The sequence below is a fragment of the Saccopteryx leptura genome, chromosome 4 (assembly GCF_036850995.1).
Source record: "Saccopteryx leptura isolate mSacLep1 chromosome 4, mSacLep1_pri_phased_curated, whole genome shotgun sequence".
Classification (NCBI taxonomy): domain Eukaryota; kingdom Metazoa; phylum Chordata; class Mammalia; order Chiroptera; family Emballonuridae; genus Saccopteryx; species Saccopteryx leptura.
In genome coordinates, this window is record NC_089506.1 from 31,073,274 (window position 1) to 31,096,010 (window position 22,737).

The 22,737-nt window shown below is 33.1% G+C and overlaps 1 protein-coding gene and 1 non-coding gene across 2 annotated transcripts in view; one reads left to right on the forward strand and one right to left on the reverse strand.

Annotated features, from left to right (window-relative positions):
• Positions 1 to 22,737, reverse strand: part of ADAM2 (ADAM metallopeptidase domain 2) — an 88,597-nt gene that overhangs the window by 30,676 nt on the left and 35,184 nt on the right. Inside the window, exons 14-15 of the mRNA XM_066383598.1 lie at positions 18,783 to 18,888; positions 9,763 to 9,946 (exon numbers count right to left, since the gene is read on the reverse strand). Coding sequence (XP_066239695.1) covers positions 9,763 to 9,946; positions 18,783 to 18,888 — 290 coding nt within the window. The remainder of the gene's footprint in view (positions 1 to 9,762; positions 9,947 to 18,782; positions 18,889 to 22,737) is intronic.
• Positions 22,048 to 22,154, forward strand: LOC136404628 (U6 spliceosomal RNA). The gene has a single exon (XR_010751349.1). It is a non-coding gene; the product is annotated as a U6 spliceosomal RNA (small nuclear RNA).

Consider the following 22,737-nt stretch of genomic DNA (forward strand, 5'->3'; position numbering starts at 1 on the left):
ATGAGGAAAAATCTATGGAGAAAAAATTTAATATATTGGAAACCTTGGAGCTAAATGACAGAGAATTCAAGATAGAAATCCTAAAAATCCTCCGAGATATACAAGAAAACACAGAAAGGCAATTTAGGGAGCTCAGAAAACAACTCAATGAACACAAAGAATATATGTCCAAGGAAATTGAAACTATAAAAACAAATCAAACAGAGATGAAAAACTCAATTCACGAGCTGAAAAACGAAGTAACAAGCCTAGCTAATAGAACAGGTCAGATAGAAGAGAGGATTAGTGAAATAGAAGACAAACAACTTGAGGCACAACAGAGAGAAGAAGAAAGAGACTCAAAAATTAAAAAAAATGAGATAGCCCTACAAGAATTATCTGACTCCATCAAAAAGAATAACATAAGAATAATAGGTATATCAGAGGGAGAAGAGAGAGAAAATGGAATGGAGAACATACTCAAACAAATAATAGATGAGAACTTCCCAAGCCTGTGGAAAGAACTAAAGCCTCAAGTTCAAGAAGCAAACAGAACTCCGAGTTTTCTTAACCCCAACAAACCTACTCCAAGGCATATCATAATGAAATTGACACAAACCAACAGCAAAGAAAAAATTCTCAAGGCAGCCAGGGAAAAGAAGAATACAACATATAAAGGAAGGCCCATTAGATTATCATCAGATTTCTCAGCAGAAACTCTACAAGCTAGAAGAGAGTGGACCCCAATATTTAAAGTCCTGAAAGAGAGGAACTTTCAGCCACGAATACTATACCCATCAAAGCTATCCTTCAAATATGAAGGAGAAATAAAAACATTCACAGATACAGAAAAGATGAGGGAATTTATCATCAGAAAACCCCCACTCCAGGAATTACTAAAGGGGGTTCTCCAATCAGATACAAAGAACAAAAAAAAAAACAGAGCCACAAGTAAAAGCTCCAAGAAGAACACAATAAAACCAAATTTAAACTGTGACAACAACAAAAAGAAAGAGGGGGAGAAGATGGAGATTAACAGTAGCAAAGGACGATGGAGTGCAAAAGTACTCACAAAATAGTTCGCTACAATGAACAGGGTAGGGACCCTTTTCATTATTCAAAGGTAACCACCATTGAAAAAACCACCACAGAAGCACATGAGATAAAAAAGATAGCAACAGTGGAAAGATGTATGGAATACAACCAAATAAAAACAAAAGATAGAAAAACAAAAGAGAAGGATCAAACAAGACACAAAACTAACAGAAAGCAAGATATAAAATGGCAATAGGGAACCCACAAGTATCAATAATTACACTAAATGTAAACGGATTAAACTCACCAATAAAAAGGCACAGAGTAGCAGAATGGATTAAAAAAGAAAATCCAACTGTATGCTGCCTACAGGAAACTCATCTAAGTAACAAGGATAAAAACAAATTCAAAGTGAAAGGCTGGAAAACAATACTCCAAGCAAATAACATCCAAAAAAAAGCAGGTGTAGCAATACTCATATCGGATAATGCTGACTACAAGACAGGAAAAGTACTCAGAGACAAAAATGGCCATTTCATAATGGCTAAGGGGACACTGAATCAAGAAGACATAACAATTCTTAATATATATGCACCAAACCAAGGAGCACCAAAATATATAAGACAGCTACTTATTGATCTTAAAACAAAAACTGACAAAAACACAATCATACTTGGAGACCTCAATACACCGCTGACGGCTCTAGATCGGTCATCCAAACAGAGAATCAACAAAGACATAGTGGCCTTAAACAAAACACTAGAATACCTGGATATGATAGACATCTACAGGACATTTCATCCCAAAGTGACTGAGTATACATTTTTCTCCAGTGTACATGGATCATTCTCAAGAATTGACCATATGTTGGGCCACAAAAACAACATCAGCAAATTCAGAAAATTTGAAGTTGTACCAAGCATATTTTCTGATCATAAAGCCTTGAAACTAGAATTCAACTGCAAAAAAGAGGAAAAAAATCCCACAAAAATGTGGAAACTAAACAACATACTTTTAAAAAATGAATGGGTCAAAGAAGAAATAAGTGCAGAGATCAAAAGATATATACAGACTAATGAAAATGACAATACGACATATCAGAATCTATGGGATGCAGCAAAAGCAGTGATAAGAGGGAAGTTCATATCACTTCAGGCATATATGAACAAACAAGAGAGAGCCCAAGTGAACCACTTAACTTCCCACCTTAAGGAACTAGAAAAAGAAGAACAAAGACAACCCAAAACCAGCCGAAGAAAGGAGATAATAAAAATCAGAGCAGAAATAAATGAATTAGAGAACAGAAAAACTATAGAAAAAATTAATAGAACAAGGAGCTGGTTCTTTGAAAAGATCAACAAAATTGACAAACCCTTGGCAAGACTTACCAAGGAAAAAAGAGAAAGAACTCATATAAACAAAATCCAAAATGAAAGAGGAGAAATCACCACGGACACCATAGATATACAAAGAATTATTGTAGAATACTATGAAAAACTTTATGCCACTAAATTCAACAACCTAGAAGAAATGGATAAATTCCTAGAAAAATACAACCTTCCTAGACTGAGTCAAGAAGAAGCAGAAAGCCTAAACAGACCTATTAGTAGAGAAGAAATAGAAAAAAGCATTAAAAACCTCCCCAAAAATAAAAGTCCAGGCCCTGACGGCTATACCAGCGAATTTTATCAAACATTCAAAGAAGACTTGGTTCCTATCCTACTCAAAGTCTTCCAAAAAATTGAAGAAGAAGCAATACTTCCAAACACATTTTACGAAGCCAACATAACCCTCATACCAAAACCAGGCAAGGATGGCACAAAAAAAGAAAACTACAGACCAATATCTCTAATGAATACAGATGCTAAAATACTAAACAAAATACTAGCAAATCGAATACAACAACATATTAAAAAAATAATACATCATGATCAAGTGGGATTCATCCCAGAATCTCAAGGATGGTTCAACATACGTAAAACGGTTAATGTAATACACCATATCAACAAAACAAAGAACAAAAACCACATGGTCTTATCAATAGACGCAGAAAAGGCTTTCGATAAAATACAACACAATTTTATGTTTAAGACTCTCAACAAAATGGGTATAGAAGGAAAATATCTCAACATGATAAAGGCCATATATGATAAACCATCAGCTAACATCATATTAAATGGCACTAAACTGAAGGCTTTCCCCCTTAAATCAGGAACAAGACAGGGTTGTCCACTCTCTCCACTGTTATTTAATGTGGTACTAGAGGTTCTAGCCAGAGCAATCAGACAAGACAAAGAAATAAAAGGCATCCATATCGGAAAAGAAGAAGTAAAGGTATCACTTTTTGCAGATGATATGATACTATACATCGAAAACCCCAAAGAATCCACAAAAAGACTACTAGAAACAATAAGCCAATACAGTAAGGTCGCAGGATACAAAATTAACATACAGAAGTCAATAGCCTTTCTATATGCCAACAATGAAACAACTGAGAAGGAACTCAAAAGAACAATCCCCTTCACGATTGCAACAAAAAAAATAAAATACTTAGGAATAAACATAACAAAGAATGTAAAGGACTTATATAATGAAAACTATAAACCATTGTTAAGGGAAATCGAAAAAGATATAATGAGATGGAAGAATATACCTTGTTCTTGGCTAGGAAGAATAAATATAATCAAGATGGCTATATTACCCAAAGCAATATACAAATTTAATGCAATTCCCATCAAACTTCCAATGACATTTTTTAAAGAAATAGAGCAAAAAATCATCAGATTTATATGGAACTATAAAAAACCCCGAATAGCCAAAGCAATCCTAAAGAAAAAGAATGAAGCTGGGGGCATTTCAATACCTGACTTCAAACTCTATTATAGGGCCACGACAATCAAAACAGCATGGTATTGGCAGAAAAATAGACACTCAGACCAATGGAACAGAATAGAAAGTCCAGAAATAAAACCACATATATATAGTCAAATAATTTTTGATAAAGGGGCCAACAACACACAATGGAGAAAAGAAAGCCTCTTCAATAAATGGTGCTGGGAAAACTGGAAAGCCACATGCAAAAGAATGAAACTGGACTACAGTCTCTCCCCCTGTACAAAAATTAACTCAAAATGGATCAAAGATCTAAACATAAGACCTGAAACAATTAAGTACATAGAAGAAGACATAGGTACTCAACTCAGGGACCTGGGTTTTAAAGAGCATTTTATGAATTTGACTCCAATGGCAAGAGAAGTGAAGGCAAAAATTAATGAATGGGACTACATCAGACTAAGAAGTTTTTGCTCAGCAAGAGAATCTGATAACAAAATAAACAGAAAGCCAACTAAATGGGAAATGATTTTTTCAAACGACAGCTCAGATAAGGGCCTAATATCCAAAATATACAAAGAACTCATAAAACTCAACAACAAACAAACAAACAATCCAATAAAAAAATGGGAAGAGGATATGAATAGACACTTCTCCCAGGAAGAAATACAAATGGCCAACAGATATATGAAAAGATGCTCATCTTCTTTAGCTATTAGAGAAATGCAAATCAAAACGGCAATGAGATACCACCTCACACCTGTTCGATTAGCTGTTATTAGCAAGTCAGGTAACAGCAAATGTTGGAGAGGCTGTGGAGAAAAAGGAACCCTCATACACTGTTGGTGGGAATGTAAAGTAGTACAATCATTATGGAAGAAAGTATGGTGGTTCCTCAAAAAACTGAAAATAGAACTACCTTATGACCCAGCAATCCCTCTACTGGGTATATATCCCAAAAACTCAGAAACATTGATACGTAAAGACACATGCAGCCCCATGTTTATTGCAGCATTGTTCACAGTGGCCAGGACATGGAAACAACCAAAAAGCCCATCAATAGATGACTGGATAAAGAAGATGTGGCACATATACACTATGGAATACTACTCAGCCATAAGAAATGATGACATCGGAACATTTACAGCAAAATGGTGGGATCTTGATAACATGATACGAAGCGAAATAAGTAAATCAGAAAAAACCAGGAACTGTATTATCCCATACGTAGGTGGGACATAATAGTGAAACTAAGAGACATTTATAAGAGTGTGGTGGTTACGGGGGGGGGGAGGGGGGAATGGGAGAGGGATAGGGGGTGGGGAGGGGCACAAAGAAAACAATATAGAAGGTGACAGAGGACAATCTGACTTTGGGTGGTGGGTATGCAACATAATTGAACGACAAGATAACCTGGACTTGTTATCTTTGAATATATGTATCCTGATTTATTGATGTCACCCCATTAAAAAAATAAAACTATATAAAAAAAAAAAAAAAAAAAAGAAGTAAAATTTTGATACATAATTAATTTGAAAAGATTATACTGGGTGAAATAAGCCAGACTTAAAAGGACAAATACTGTATGATTTCACATGTATGAAGTACCTAGAATCTTGAAATTTATAGAGACAGAAAGTAAAACAATTATTACCAGGGCCTTTGGGAAGAGGGTGTCACTGGGGAGTTCTAGTTTAATGGGTACAGAGTTTCTGTTTGGGATGATGAAAATTTTCTGTAGATGAACAGTGATGATGGTTGCACAAAAATGTGAATATACGTGTGTCCCTAAACTGTATACTCAAAAATGGCTAAAGTGGTAAATTTTATTGTTTGCATATTTTAAAAAAAAAATAGTATTTTATAGCCCTGGTAGGTTAGCTCAGTGGTAAAGCATTGGCCCGATGTGTGGAAGACTTGGTTTGCTCCCTGGCCAGGGCACACAGGAGAAGCACCCATCTACTTCTCCACCTATCCCCCTCTCCTTTCTCTCTATTACTCTCTTCCCCTCGAACAGCCAAGGCTCCACTGGAGCCAAGTTGGCCTGGGCATTGAGAATGGCTTCATGGCCTCCACCTCAGGTGCTAGAATGGCTCCTGTTGCAACAGATCAATGCCCCAGATGGGCAGAGCATCGTCCCCTAGTAGGCATGTCGGGTGGATCCTAGTCGGGCACAAGCAGGGGTCTGTCTCTCTGCCTTCGCACTTCTCACTTCAGAAAAATACAAAATATATATAGTATTTTATATTCAGTGTTTGATAGACTAGAATAAGAAGTGTCATCATTAATCTCATGTTGTGAGAACAATACAATTGATCCTTGAACATATCAGGGGTTAGAGGCGCTGACCCACTTGCACTTTAAAATTAAAGCACTGTCTTTTAATTACCAATATTTTAAAGTTTAGTTTTCATTAAAAAGTCATCATTTCCCCCTCTTTCCATATATGTATTTTAATATATTGAGATGACATGATTCTCCAAACGCTACAGATTTCAAGTGTAAAACTCAATATAACAATATTTACACATTGCATTGTGCACCTTGTCCACAAACAGTCTCTTTTCACCTTCATTTGCCCCCTCTTTGCCCTCCTCTCTTACCCCTAGCTCCCTTTACCTCTAGCTATTGCCACCCCATAAACTTTTGGCTTCTCCAAAACTTATCTACAGTTGGCCCTTGGCATCCAAAACCTCTATGGATACCAATATTCACGAATGCTCAATTTCCTTATATAAATTGGCATAGAACAATTAATACCTTCAGCCCTCCATGTCTATGTTTTCCCAATTATGGATCAAAAATCCATGTTTTCAATCCACCATGGAAAACCAATGGATATGGAGAACTGACTATTTATTGAAAAAAATTTTGTGTATAAGTGTAAATTCAAAGTAGTTTTGTTTGAAGACCAACTGTATATATATATTTATCCCCATGAGACAAGATCATCTTTAAAAATTATGTATTAAATTTTGTAGTATATGAGGAAAACACAATTTGAACAAATACACTTGTTTTCCATGGTTGGAATCGTGGGATAATAGTAAGAATATTTGTTTAATACAATAAAGGGAGTAAATGTAAATAAAACACAAGATAATCCAAATAAATCAGACAACTTTAAAAAACATTTTAAAATACATTAATTATAATAGAAAACAGTTAAATATAAAAAAATAAAAGAGAATCAGCCCTGGCCATGTGGTTCAATGGATAGAGAACATCATCCCTGTATGCTGAGGCTGTGGATTCAATCCCCAGTTAGGGCATGTATGAGAAGCAATAAATGAGTACAAAATTAGATGGAACAACTAAGTGGAAAGAGTTGATACTTCTTCAGTGTTTTATTTTTTATGAGCATATAAATGGTTTATATGTATTTTAGCAACTTACAACCAGTTTATCTGATCCATTTTGGAAGAAGAGTCAGATAAATATTACCTTGTCCACATTGTAGAGATCTTTTCATACTATAAAAGTTTACAATTTTTACTGAAGGAAAAATTGAAACACTAATTTGTTGGAGTGTTCATAATTATCATTTTGTTTTCAATGGTGATGTCATGTTCCACTTGTGTTTTCTTGTGGTCAACCATAGAGGGCCTGCTACATAGTGAGAATGACAGTGTTTGTGTGGGATATCTCGTTTCCATCATATTCATCTATAACTCCTTCAGTTTCTTCAGAATCATAACTGATATCTCTTACTCTAATCTTCTTGAAATATTTTTATGAGAATTTGAATTTATTTCTTTTTATAAGACATTTTTACATCAGGCCCTGGCCAGTTGGCTCAGTGGTAGAGCGTCGGCCTGGAGTACAGGAGTCCCGGGTTCGATTCCCGGCCAGGGCACACAAGAGAAGCGCCCATCTACTTCTCCATCCCTCCCTCTCTCCTTCCTCTCTGTCTCTCTCTTCTTCTCCCGCAGCCAAGGCTCCATAGGAGCAAAGTTGGCCCAGGCGCTGAGGATGGCTCCATGGCCTCTGCCTCAGGTGCTAGAATGGCTCTGGTTGCAACAGAGCAATGCCCCAGATAGGCAGAGCATCACCCCCTGGTGGGCATGCCGGGTGGCATGCCAGGTGGATCCCAGTTGGGCGCATATGGGAGTCTGTCTGACTGCCTCCCCATTTCCAACTTCAGAAAAATACAAAAAAACCCCACAAAAAAAACCCCAAAAACATTTTTACATCAGTAATTATGCTTATAATTTCTACTTGAACTTTAAGATCAAGACTTTAAATAACAAATTTTGACATATGCCTGTTAGAGTCCTTTCAGGATTAACTGTGCACATAGGTGGTAATGTTTACAATTATTTTTTAAACGTGGTCGGTAAGGTTTCAGAATTGAAACAATGATTCGAAGCCTCTTGCTGTATCTTTGGTGATAAAAATAATTTTGAAATTTCTTGTAACAATGTGTTTATTCTAATTCAGACAAACATTTATATATGAGAATATAAAAAATAACACTCTAATTTGCAGAATACATAAAGTTTTTAGAGCGCCAACATGCAGCTAACTTGATTACCTTTTGATAAATGTGATATACATGCAGCCAATGTTTTGTTACTACCACTTGGATAACACCTTCCAAGAGCTCTACTCATCCTCTCTACCTCTCTACCTGGAACAGAAACTTCTCCAACATTATCATCAATTTTTTTTATTAATGATTAATAGTAGTGGTGAGGGTATGGAGAAAAGGAGACTCTCCTGTACTGCTGGGAGAAATGCAGACTTGTGCAACCACAGTGGGAAACAGAGTGGCGTTTTGTTTCCTCGAAAATGGAAATGAAAGACACTGCATGGGCATGAGGGGCACAGCGCAGGGGTGGGAAGTAAAGGCAGTGGTGGGATTCAATGCTTCACATCTACTTAATTTTTTGTTGAGTTCGGCCAACCGGTTGGTAAAATGGCACTTGTAATCAGGGTTCTCTCTAAGATGGGGTTTTTCAAAGATGAACATAATATGTTTAGAGAAGAGAAGTCACCTGTTTCTAATATATCGAACATGATGATTATTAGTCTAATCAGCCAACTTCTAAGGAATGATATCTTACTCCTACAGTGAAAAGACGGTTAAGAATAAATCACACAGCTGATGATGCTTGGATAGAAGCAAAGAAAATTGCAAGTGAGGATGCCAATCCAGAAGCAATATGGCAATACCTTAAGTAACAGTTTTATTGTTTTTTGTCAGTTATAATTTAATATTTTTTCATTAATATTTTAAAACTTTTTTATAGCATAACCTAGTTTTGTGTACCTCTTCCATTGTTCTTAAGTATTAAATGCATGAAATAATAAGTTACCTTTAGGTATATATTTTTTTATACTTACAATTGTCACTAGGGCAGAGAACCAACTGTTAAATTAATTGAATCCCCCCACTGGGTAAGGATGTTATATTGTACGAAACACTTGAAACCATGTTCACACAATAGATTAAAAATAAAAATAAATATCTTCATGATCTTAAAAAAGAAAATACAAAGAGTATATACACCTCAGATATGTGCCTTCAATTAATTTTGGCTTTACTCTATGCATTCTCTATTATTTTCAGCACAAAAATGAACATATATTATTTAAGAGTATATTAAAGTAAGCATATCATAAGATAACTCAAGACATTACAAATACTCTGTGTTATATAATTTAACAAAATATACTGAATGAACAATATGATACACAAATCAGTGAACATACATAATTTAAAAAATACAATATTTATGGTGATATCATCGATGTATGAATGCAGATGTTTATTCTTTCTTAAGTATTTTAATATTTAATTTTTTTCTTATTTTTGAAATTAAATCTTTACTTAAATTAGGAAAAAATTACTAAAAATACATTTAAAAACAGAATGTAAACTATAAAATCATTTGGAAGTAAAAAACTGCATACCTTATTTGTAGCACAAACAGTTCCATCTTTTACCCACATCTTTGTGTACTTTTCATGACCAGATGAATACTCCAGTGAGATGCAAATGTTTTCATTTACATTAGTATAGAAAGTAATGGCATCCGAAATAGTAAGTGAAAGTTTTGATTCATATTTACATATTAATTTTCCACACATCACATCTCTAAAATTTACCAATAAATGAAAACATTAGATTAAATACAAGAAGATATTAGAATATTATTTTCAAAGCTAAAGGATTTAAATAAAGCATTGAAGTTTTTTAAAAAAGGTATAGTCAATTAATTGTGAAACACCAAAGACAAAAAATGGGAGATTTTGCTTGCATTGTTAACGATAACTAAATAGCCCTGACTGGGTAGTTTAGTTGGTTAGAGTGCCATCCTGATATGCCAAGGTTGTGGTTGGGATCCCAGGTCAGGGCATGTATAAGAACCAACCAGTGAATGTATAAATAAGTGGAACAACAAATTGATCTTCCTTTCTCTGTCTTTCTCTTTCTCTCCTTCACTCTTCCTTTCTCTAAAATCAATCAATAAAAAAATAACTAAACATTTTAGTAATTATGAACTAACTCCTAGTTAGCAAATAATTTTTGGTAATGATTCCTTTACCTTTTTGATTCTTAGATATAATCAATTTCTAGTTTATTCTATCCTAAAAATTAGTAAAGTTCATCTAATTTCAGTCTTATTTGACTTCCTTTCAGTTTTTTAAACATAATACCTATGTTCAGCATTATGTGTCAAGACTGATCTGTACTCAAGAAGTATTATGTGCAATAAATATTAATATAAAAAACTAAAATGCATTGTAACAATAGCAGTATAAACCACAAAAATAATCCTGAAAATAACCAGAAAATTAAAAAAGCATTAGTTACAAACAATAATACAACTTATAACTGACTTTCCAACAGAACTAATGGAAACCAGTAGATAACTGAATGATATATTCAAAGGTGAAATAAACTGTCATCTGTCTTTACATTTTACCATATATGCAAAAATATTCTTTCAAAATGAAATGTGACATTTTCAGACAATAATTAAGAATATTTGTCACCAGTAAGCAGTCTTGGACAAAAGAAAATGTAAAATGAGTTCTTTATGTTGAAGGAAATTTATCCTAGATGTGGCTTGTATAAGTGCAAAATGCATATATCGCTTTAATGTGATTGAGAAGATTTCTATTTTAGTTAGATGAGAGCATTTATCATGGTTCATTGTTAAATTTTGTGATAAATCAGACACAAAACAAAGAAAATTGTGTAGATAAATACACAGGAGGTTACTGTGTGAGAGAGAAGATATAGATTAAGTCATCTTCCACTAAAACAAGTATTAAACTGGGCAAATTGGGTGAAACAACACAACTGACCAAAGACAGACAACAAATAGAGAAGCATTAATGAAAAGCTGCCGTAACGTCAAGCAAAAATAATAAGAAGCTGCTGTCTTCTTGCCTGAGTCTGCTCCCACGACCTCTCCCAGGTCCACTGATACTGTCATTTTACCAGAGCAGGCCTGACCATGAAAACCAATAAATATAATCTCAGAGGGGTTTGTTTTTGATTTGGTGCAGCGGATAGAAAAAAATTCTCACCCAGCAGCATTTTGAGTAAAAGTAGAGAACTTAGTAGGGAATGTATGTAAAAACAGCATCACTTTTAGCCTGAGTTTGAGGGTCCCAATGAGGTTAGTGATATGTAAGCCAGAATTTAAAGGTGCAATTCTAGAAATGAAAGCTCTAAAAAAGGGTGGTAAAAACTTTCCTTACATCACTTTTCTGCTAGCTATGCATTTGCTGAGGAGACTTGAGAAAGATTGCTTTGAAATAGCTTCAGAAGAAACTTTACATTGTGCTTCCCAAGTCACAAAAAAGCCATCACAAAATCACACACACACACACACACACACACACATTCAAACACAATGCCAGATGACCTCAGTGATGAACCTTATGAAATATATATATAAAGAAAAAATAGTACTAATTCTATACAGACTTTATAGAAAATGAGAAGTGTAAAACACTTTCTAACTCATTCTGTAAAGCAAGTATTATCCTGCTATCAAGCCAAAGTTATCAAAATATGATGAACATAGATACACAAATTCTTAATAAAATATTATCAAACCAAATTTAAAATTTACATATAAATGTTTATATACCATGACTAAGTGGAAATTAACCTGGAGAGAAGGATTGAGTTAATATCTAAATGATTCTAATTTGTAGACTATAAAGAGAAAAATAAAAATGTATAATCACAGGAAAAGCATTTCATAAAATTCAGTAGTGATCCATGATAAACACTCATATCTAACCAGACACAGAAAGGAGATTTCTCAATCTGATAGACTTGTATGTGTAACCTATTAATGTTATCATGGTTGAAGTTGAAAGATTGAATGTTATCACCCTTCAATCACAGGCAAGACAAACATTTCTGTTTTCAACACTTTTATGTAATGGGGCAAAGATTTCTTAGGTATTTTACCAAAGCCATGATGTGTAAAAACATAAATAAATAAATTAGACAGTATAAAAATTAAAATATTTTACTCTCCAAAAGATGCCATCCATCAAAGAAAAAAAGATAAAGGATAGCCAAAAATATATTAATAATTTATATATTGATAAATATTATATTCTAAATGTATAAACTACTTTTACAATTCAATAATAATAACAAAACTTAATTTAAAAATGGACTACATAACCCTGGCCAGTTTGCTCAGTGGTAGAGCATTGACCCTGGGTGTGGATGTTTCTGGTTCGATTCCCAGTCATGGAACACAGGTCACACAACCATCTACTTCTCGACCTCTCCCCCCTCCCTCTTCTCTCTCTCTTTTCCTTCCCCTCCCACATCCATGGATTGATTGGTTCAAGCTCATCATCCCAGGTGTTGAGGATAGCTCCATGGAGCCTCTGCCTCAGACACTAAAAATAACTTAGTTGCCAGCATGGCCCCAGATGAGCAGAGCATCAAGCCCAGATGAGGGATGTCCAGTGGATCTTAGTCAGGGCGCATGCTCAAGTGTGTTTCTTCCCCTCCTTTCACTTGAAAAAAAAAAAAGGAATTTCAAGACATTTCACCAAAGAAGATATGCAAATGATTAATAATTACATGAAAGAATGATAATTTCATAAATCAAGGTAAATATAAATTAATACTAAAATGAGATGTCCCTTTAATATGGAAAATAAGACTAGTAAAAAACTCCACAGAAACGTTGTGATAATACTAAATGTTGGTGAAGATGTAGAAAAAGTGGAACCTGCATATATTGTTAATAGAAATATAAAATGGTGTAGTCACTCTGGCAGATATTTGGATAGTTTCTTAAAATGTTAAACAGACACTTGCTATATGACTCACAAATTTTACTTCTAAGTTTATATACAAGTGAAATGGAAAAGTATGTCTACATAGACACTTGAGCCTTTGTCATTTATTATATCGCAAAAGCAACAAATATACGCTTTTACAAAACAAGCAAACAAAATACTGCACAAGAATGTATACAATAGCATTATTTTTAATAGTCTAAAATTAGAGGTATTCTAAATTCCCATTACCTGATTATGGTTAAACAAATTATTAAACAAAATGTTGTATATCCACACCATATAATATTATTCTGCAATAAGAGGGATAAGCTACTTATATATGTACTACCAATGGATGAACCTTAAACACAATATGATAAATGACACCAAACAAACAAACAAACAAAAAACCCCAAAAGAACTACATATTTGTGAAATTTTCTTTAGTAAAATCTCCTGAAAAAGCAATTGATGTAGAAAAAGAAAGTCACTGGTTGCTTGATGCTGGGATCAAGTGTAAGAATGTCCAAATGGCACAAAGAAAAATTCAAAATGATCCTGAATTCTGGTGATTTTTGTGCTTCTATAAATTTATAACAAAGCAAGTAAAATATCCTCCTAAATGAATGGATTGCTTTTTAGCAAAGTGATTGATATCTTTAAAAAGCTCTGAAAGTTGTATAAGAGCTTCTACAGTAAGAGTTTACAAGTCATTTCTCCTGTCATTATGAGAAAAAGCTGAAGAAACTTATATCAGTGACTCATCTTGGATCCATCAGAAAACTGAGGGTGCAGAGAAAACCATTTATATGAATCTGGAAAGCTGAATACAGGCAGAAACAGTCAGTATAGTAACTACAACTTGCTTATCTGGAGCAGAAACCACTGAACTACATGAGCCATTATGACAAATTTCTGGAAACCAAAAGTGGACTAACATGAGAATTAGAAGCTCCCAGGGAGCATAGTCTAAGGTGCAACTGTATTTCTTTTTGTCTTTTTCTAAGAAACCTATCAGGAGGCTTATTTAACAAAGCTCTCATGTAGACCTTGCAGGGGAAAGAGAAGAGTATTGTGAAACCCTCCAAGGCCCTTCTTCCTAACAAAAGCTTAATCTGCAAGTGGAAAAACATTATCAGCTGGCAAATTTGAAACATTATTTCTAGCTGGGGAAAGGAAATTGCATGTCACTCTGGCCAACTCTATTCTTCTTGTCTCACCTAAGAAAAAATAATAAATTAATCATAGTCAATAATAGATAAGGGATTAAGATAATAGGTTGGGAATGCTGTAGCTATTTCAGGGATGAGGGGACGGGAGCATGGTATGGAAAGCTCTATACCTGGAGAAGGAACAGGAACATCTCTGAAAGCCACACCATTGAAACACAGACATAATAAAAGATTGAGATTGATATGAAAACTAGAGATGGTCCCCTCCATCACTCTTATCATCTTTATCATCATACTAGGGAAGCTCCAATAACAATAACAATAACAATAACAATGAATTAAAACTAAAAGATCTGTAAGACGTACAATTCCTCTGAGGGGCAGAATGAAGGGAAGCCCCAATTCTAAGAGAGGAGGAAGAAACTACCCATTAAAGATATCAGAAGATACTGGTGCCTATAGCTACAAAAAAACATTAAACACAGCCCAGCTTCTAAAAAGGTTAACATAAATCCTCACACTAAAAGCCTATTTATCTCAGTGTCTATTACACTACATAATACCTTTCAACAAAAAAGTACAAAGTATGTGGAAAGGCATGAAAAAAAAGTCTAGAGACAAAACAAGCATCACAACAGAATCAAATATAAACCAACTGTTGAGATAATAAAATGTAAAGTTTTAAATAATTATAATTAGTATCTCAAAGACTTTAAAGGCAAACTATGTCAACATGAAAGATCAGAGAGAAAATATTAATAGAGATACGGAAACTATAAAAACCAACAAGACTCAAAAGAAAATAATAGCAAAAATGTAACAGAAATACAAAATAGCTTCTGAGGGCTTATCAATCAAACTTAATCAAAACAGTGGAAGACAGACTCAGTAAAGTCAATGATAGGCCAACAGAAACTTAGAGTGAACCACAATTATAATGAGTAATGAAAAAAATCAAAACAGAAAATCCAAGAACTATGGAATAATATCAAAGAGTACAATATTCTCTGAATAAGAACAGCAAAAAGAGAAGAAAAAATGGCAGAAGAAATATTTTAAAAATTAATGGCTAAAATCTCTCCAAAATTATTGGCAAACATGAAACCACAAATGCAAGAGACACAGAGAATGCCAAGCAGGATAAATGCCAAAACAAAACCACCCACAAATATATCACATTTAAACAGAGGAAAACCAGTCTATGAGAAAATCCTGAAGGCCAACTAGGTTGGTGCACGTTTTTCAGAGGAACAAAGATAAAAATTACAGCAAACATTTCATAAAAAATATAACTCAAGAAGAGAGTGGAGGAAAGTTTTAAGTGTTAAAAATGCTAACTCAGTATTCTGTGTCCAGTGAAATTATCCTCCAAAAGTCAGGAGAAATAAAAATTTTCTCAGTTAAACCAAAATAGAATTCTTTGCCATTAGGTCTGATTTCATAAAATGTTATATGAAATTCTCTGGATAGAATAAAGATGAATAGTCAGAAATTGTATCTACATAATTAAAGGAAGACTATCAGAAAATGAATACATAAGAGAATAATAGTTTTTACCTTTCTTATTCTTAACTGACCTAAAATAGAACTACTTAAAGCAATAATATACCAAAGTATTGAGTGTTTATACCATATGTAATAGTAAAATGAATAATACCAATGTCAGAAAGGACTAGATGGAAGAATTGGGATAATAGCAAACCTGTATGACACAAAGAGCAGTATACCATTGTTAGAAGGTATGTTAACACTCTGTCATGTATTGTTGCTTGAAGATAGCAGATATAAATCCAACTATACCAGTATTAACTTTTCATGGGAATGGTCTAAACAACCAATTAAAAATCAGACATTATCAGGGTGAATAATTAAAATCTGACCCAAGGTTGGTACAACATCTGAAAATCAATTAATATGTATAATATACTCTATGGCTAGAATGATGGACAAAAACCATAGAATCATATCAAGAGATGGATGAAAAATATTTGAAAAAATGCAACCATTCAATATTAAAATCTGTCAACAAAAAAGGAATGCAAAGAAACTTTCCTAATCAGATAAATAAATAAACTTGATGGTGAAAGGCTTAATTTTTCCCATAAAACTGAGAATGAGCAAGCTTCTCCTCTTTCTCCACTTATATTTCAACATTTTAATGGATATGAATACAGTATAATCAAGCAAGAAAATATATTAAAGGTATCCCAATTAGAAAAGAATATTAATTAAAACTTTATTTGCAGTTGATATTATTCTGGACATGAAAATGTTAAGAAATTCACATTAATTCCCCTCCTGCCTGCCAAAAGAAAGAATTTAAGGATGCCATACAATATAAAAGATCAATATAAATTGTTATACATTTTCATTATTACTATAGTATTGAACAATGTGAAAAGGAAATTTAGAAAAACATCCTATTCATAAGTTTCAAAAATATGAAAATAGAATGTTTAGGAATATATTTAATAAAATCGACATAACACTTGAACACTGAAAACTAATAAGGTTGTCTGAAAACATTAAAGAAGACTGAAATAAAATTGAGATTCTATATTTATAAATTGAAAACTGAATATCATTAAGATGCCAATTCACTACATACCCCCCCCCCACAACAATGTTTATAAAACTAATGAAAGCTAAGGACTAAGGTCTATGAATTTACTAGTGCTAATTTCTTGATTTTGATATTGTACTACAGATAAGATAAATATAATAAGATGCTACCATTTGGGGAAGCTAGCTAAAAGGTACAGTAGGCCTCTGTAATCTTTCTATATTATTTTTGCCATTTCTAGTAAATCTAAAATTAGTTCAGAATAAAAAGATACAAAAGTAAAACTCAATGCAAGGAAGACTAAACCATTCCAAATTAACAGAGAAAAATTTAACAGATTATCACACAGGAAGATATACACATTTGACAAAAATACTTGAAAAATGTTTAAAACAATTATTAATTATACAATATAAATTCAAATTAAAACAAAAATAACTTACAACTAGAATGACTAAAATAAGATAGATTGACAATACCAAGCAGTAGCACAATGTGAAGAAACAAAGACTCTTGGATTCTGTTAGCATGAATATACAATTGCACAGCCACTTTAAAACAATTCATCAGTTTCTTTAAAAAGGTTCATATGTACTTATATGACTCAGTAATAATAATCTTATGTATCTATGTACCCAACACAAATGAAATTATATCTCACCATAAAAATCTGACCTTCTTTGAAAGCTTATAGCAAATTTATTCATAATACCTCAAAACGATTCATGACATAATTGACCATAAATTAGTGAATGGATCAACTGATTGTGTTAGTTGTGTTGTATTTATCATTTTCAGTGATTTTTAGAATTGTTCAGCAAAAAAAATAATACTAATATGAGAGCAATTTATTTGAATCTCAAAAATTATCCTGGGTATATCATGTACAGAAGTCTCTGGATTACAAATGAGATACATTCCCTAGGTTAGTACTTAAGGTGAATTTATACGTTAAATTGGAACAGATACATTTATCTATTAAATGCAACTTAGACAGATGTTTGTCTTACCATAGTATTTATTTTTACCTTTCTGTGCATATAAACACTAAAACATTTTCCAATGTACAGAACCTACTTTATTTGTAACCTGGAGACTACTGTAACTAGCATTCAAAAGGTAAATTTTCTTTTGCAAGACACATGTACTTAAAATGGTCATTAGGGCAGAGAACCGCTGTTAAATTACTTGAATTCCACCACTGCTTTCTGGTGTGCATAGTATGTAAGTCCCATTGTAAGTGCTTCTCACAGACTATCTAAGTTTTGTACTGGCACCAGACCAATGATGTTAGTAAAATTGATATTTATATTTTATATATAAGAAAAGAGAAACATATGTTCAAGGTCTGGCTGTAAAGTACATGCTCAAACACAATACTTTATTACTTCTTGGATAATAAAAATTAATGTTTTCAATTCATCATTATAAGAATGGTTGTTCTTTGTAAAATTACATTAACAGCATGCAAGCCTGACCTCTGGTGATGCAGTGGATGCAGGGTCGATCTGGAATGCTGTAAGGTCGCTGGTTCAAAACCCCGGGCTTGTTTAATCAAGGCACATACAGAAAGCAACTATTGAGTTGAAGCTTCCTGCTCCTCCCCGCCTCCCTATCTCTCTTTCTCTCTCCTCTCTCTAAAATTAATAAATAAAATCTTTAAAGTAACAGCATGCAAAATAAAAAAAATCAGTCCTTTTAACTCTTGGATAATTAATGAACCTGTGTGTATAAATTAAGCAGTTTGTGGTAAAATACAAAGCGTAATTTGGATATACAAAAAAAAGAGGTACGGACATTGTCTATGTCAGAAATTTATAATTTCATAGCTAGGTGATATTTTTATTACATGTAAACTTATCTGGTGGTATTTTTAAGTTTAAGGCAATAAATATAGTTTCTCAGGTAGATTTTGTAAAGCATACTTAGGTTGACACTTCTTGTATCCTGTATCATCATGACCACAGTTCCCAGATTGATCAGTCATAGCATTAAGGTAGTTATAACACTCTTCAGGACCACTGTTTATCCCTGAAAATAAAGTTTGGTTAGTCATATTGAACTTATATTAAATTAAAAATTAAAAATACACTTATTTTAAAATACTTTAATATACATTGTAAAAAATAAGATTATAATATAAATTGAAAATAGCAACTTGGCTTGAGATCACATAAAACTTCAATGAAATATTTAGAAACTGAAAGCACACTTTTACTATCCAGGTACTTATATATAAACATGGTATGCAGTTTATATTTTAAGTTTTAGTAAGTCTAGAAATGCATATCTATAAGTATATTAAAACAAAAAAATTAACTTATTGGTCAATAGTCTGTGTTTGCATAAATGTCTTTTCAAGTCAAGCCAGTCAACTATTTCCTTCAATTAATCTCTTATTTTGTTCATCATGACTTCCTCAGACAAAATATCTTGGAGTCACAACTGATTCATCTTCACATTCATTATCCAATCCATACATAGAATGTGTTTAATTCTCATAAGACCCAATTTACTTAAAGAGCAATTTGCTTATCATAACCCTCCATCATCAGTTCTACTCCATTTGAAAACTTAAGTCAAAATCCTTTGATAATAAGAGTTAAGCACTGCATCAGGATGCTTAAAAACAAAACAAAACAAAACAAACAGAATGCCAGAAAAGAAGCCCCAGCAGTCACATCAGATTCTCAGTTGAAACTCAGAGTCAGTAGTGAACTGAAAATAAACAGTTGATTTGTCCAGAGGTCATTGGCAAAGCTGGGTATGGGTGAAAAGTCAAACTTATAAGCTTATCAAGAGAAGCAGGAGGTTGCTGGTAGACCTAAAATAAGTCAAAGTGGAGATATTTTATACCAAGAGTGATAAAATTAGACGTAGGGGGCCTTAAGGTATAGCTTAGCCCTCCCCCAAGGTTTGCTCCTACTTCTAAATATATGAAAAGTAGACTAAAATATAGAGAAATAATTTCTATGAAACAGTACAGGTTTTTCTGCAGTTTCTGTGCTCTGGTTACACACCTGCCCAGAAGAGGTATCTCAGTAAATACACCAAATCTCAGTTGAAAACCCTGGAAAGTTATGCCCCAGAAACGAGTGAATTAAATGTAGATTGAGCCTTCTTTAATCTCTAACTTTAACAATAACTTCCTGATTTAATAAAAGTGATTAGTTTTTCATTTAATGTACCTAACAGAAGAAAAAGACACAATATCAGTATCTATACAAGAGAAGTATTTAGACTGAAAACAGGGATTATCAAAGGGAAAAAATTAAAGACAGAGATAGCGGAAAATTTTTAACTAGTATTTGGCTTTATCTTTAAAAAAACCTCAAGAAAGAATATAAAATGAAAACATCTATATTTTTTACATAATTGAGTAAGAGAACCATGATACATGTAAACTAAAACACACATCAAAAAGCTTACATTAATTTTTTTAGACCTCAGAGGTTAAGTTCTATATTCACACTTTCAATCTGCCATGCTCCAGAGTACAAATATCTTTCAGAGGATTGCTTTTACACATATCTGGTGCCATGATTTTTAAGTTGGTTGCTACAGTTTTTGTGGCTGCTGCCCAGGGGGTGAGGTGCCCTTAAATCATCTGGTTTCCATGGTCAGAGGGCTTGCATTCTTGGGTGCCAGGGGTGGTAACAATCAAAGAGAGAGCTGGCTCCCACCATCAGGGCACTGAATAAACAGCAGGCTGAAACACATGGTCAGCCTCTTTGTTTAAGAGACCTCTTTGCTTGAACTGGAGCTTTGGCCTGAGTTGAAGGCATCTTGTTTGGCATACATCTAGAGGCTTACCGATGTTCTCTGAGGGGGTGGAGGATGGCAGACATCAACTTTGAACTTTCCCTTTCTCCCTCTGCTTTGTCTCAGTTCTCCTGTACTCTCAGAAAAGAGATTTTACCCTCAGAATCACAAAAGCCAATTCCTTAAGTTTGATAGGTAGGTAGGGGATAGACAACAATACATATACATACACATATACATATACACACACACATACATATACAGAAAAGAAATATAATTCCTACAGATTTTGTTACTGTGTTGGAATCCTGGCTAATAAAGTTTATAAGACAAAGGGACTTGGGGTGTTTTAATTTGAAAATATTCTTATCTCTTTTTAGTTCCGTGGTAACCAAAAGCCAGCAACCTTACAGCTAATGAAATGGTCTGATCTATTTTGAGCTGGTAAAAGCACCATACCCATAGCTCATAGTTTATTTCTGTCTACTTTTCAATAAAGGATAGAACAAATAAAGGATCAGCAAGGAAATACAAAATTAGAACAGCACTACAAATAAAGTAGATATCTATAGAACACTCTATTCAGTAATAGAAATAATACCTATTCTTCTTCATGTATCTGGGTATTCTTCAAGATAGACTATATGTGAGGACAAAAAATCTAAATAAACTAAAATGGACTAAAATCATAAAAATTATGTTCTCCAAATACAGTGATATTGAATTTAAAAGATAACAACAAAAGTACATAAAGAAAATGCAAAAATTTGGAAATTAAAGAACATATTCCTAAATAACCAAAACATCAAAAAATGTCATGGGAAATTCAAAATACTTTGAGATAAATAGAAATAAAAACATGGTATACAATAATTTGAAAGAAACATTGAAAACAGTATTTAGAAATTTATAACAAAATATTTAAATTAAAAAAGAATGATTTAAAATCAGTAGTAACATTCCATCTTAAAACACTGAAAAAAGAGAATTCTAAACATAAAGCAAATATAACAAAAGAAATACAAGGATTACAGCAGAAATAATAAAATAAAAATGGACAAATTATAGAGAATATTAATAAAATAAAATGTGTTTCTTTGAAAAGATCAACAAAGTTGATAAATTTTAATTACTAACTGGAAAATTTTCCACAATAAAATACTATGTGCAAATGTTTTTAATGGTGAATTCCAAATACATTAAAAAATAATAATAATACTGTTCATCATGGACTCTTCTGGTTATACAACATTACCAAGTGGGATTTATTCCTGAAATGCAAGCATGGTTCAAAATACACAAATAAATCAATGTCATATACAAAAATAGCAGAATAAAAGGTGGAAAAAACCCCATCACATAATTATGTTAATTGAGGCAAAAAATTGACAAAATTCAGCACCTTTTAATGATAAAAACACTCAACTAGTGTTCACTTTGGAAGCACATATACTAAAATTGGAATGATAGAGAGAAGATCAGCATGGTTCCTATGCAAGAATGACACACAAATTCCAGAAGCGTTCCATATTTTTTTCATAGCTGAGAATTTCCCTAAATTGATGAAGAAAAAAGTCATACAAGTTCAAGAAGCACAGAGATTAACATTAAACATGAACACAAGGAGGCCTACACCAAGACACATCATAATTAAAATGCCAAAATTAAGAGACAAAGAAAGAATACTAAAAGCTGCAAGAGAAAAGCAGTTAATTACCTACACTGAGCCCCCATAAAGATGACATCTGACTTCTCAACATTTTCATGATTTCATAGTTCCTGGATTTTAGTTCTCTTTTGAATTTTCTTGAATCACCCTTATAGTTTTCTGATGTGAACATGTGCCTCTGTCTCTGCTTCTGCACATGTAGTTTAAATTGTACTTGTATTCCAACTTATATTTATGCTCCTTTTACTGTCCATAGGCATACATATTTATTCCACATTTACAAAAATATCTGTTAATATGGAGTGTACGGGGAAGTGTAACTTGCATTCATTCTGCCTTCTTTTTTCTTGAACACAGATCCCATACACTTTGAATCTTTCCTTTTATTATTTTGTGAACATAATTCAGAATTTTAATCCCAGATGACTTTTATAAATTTTTTCCTTAGA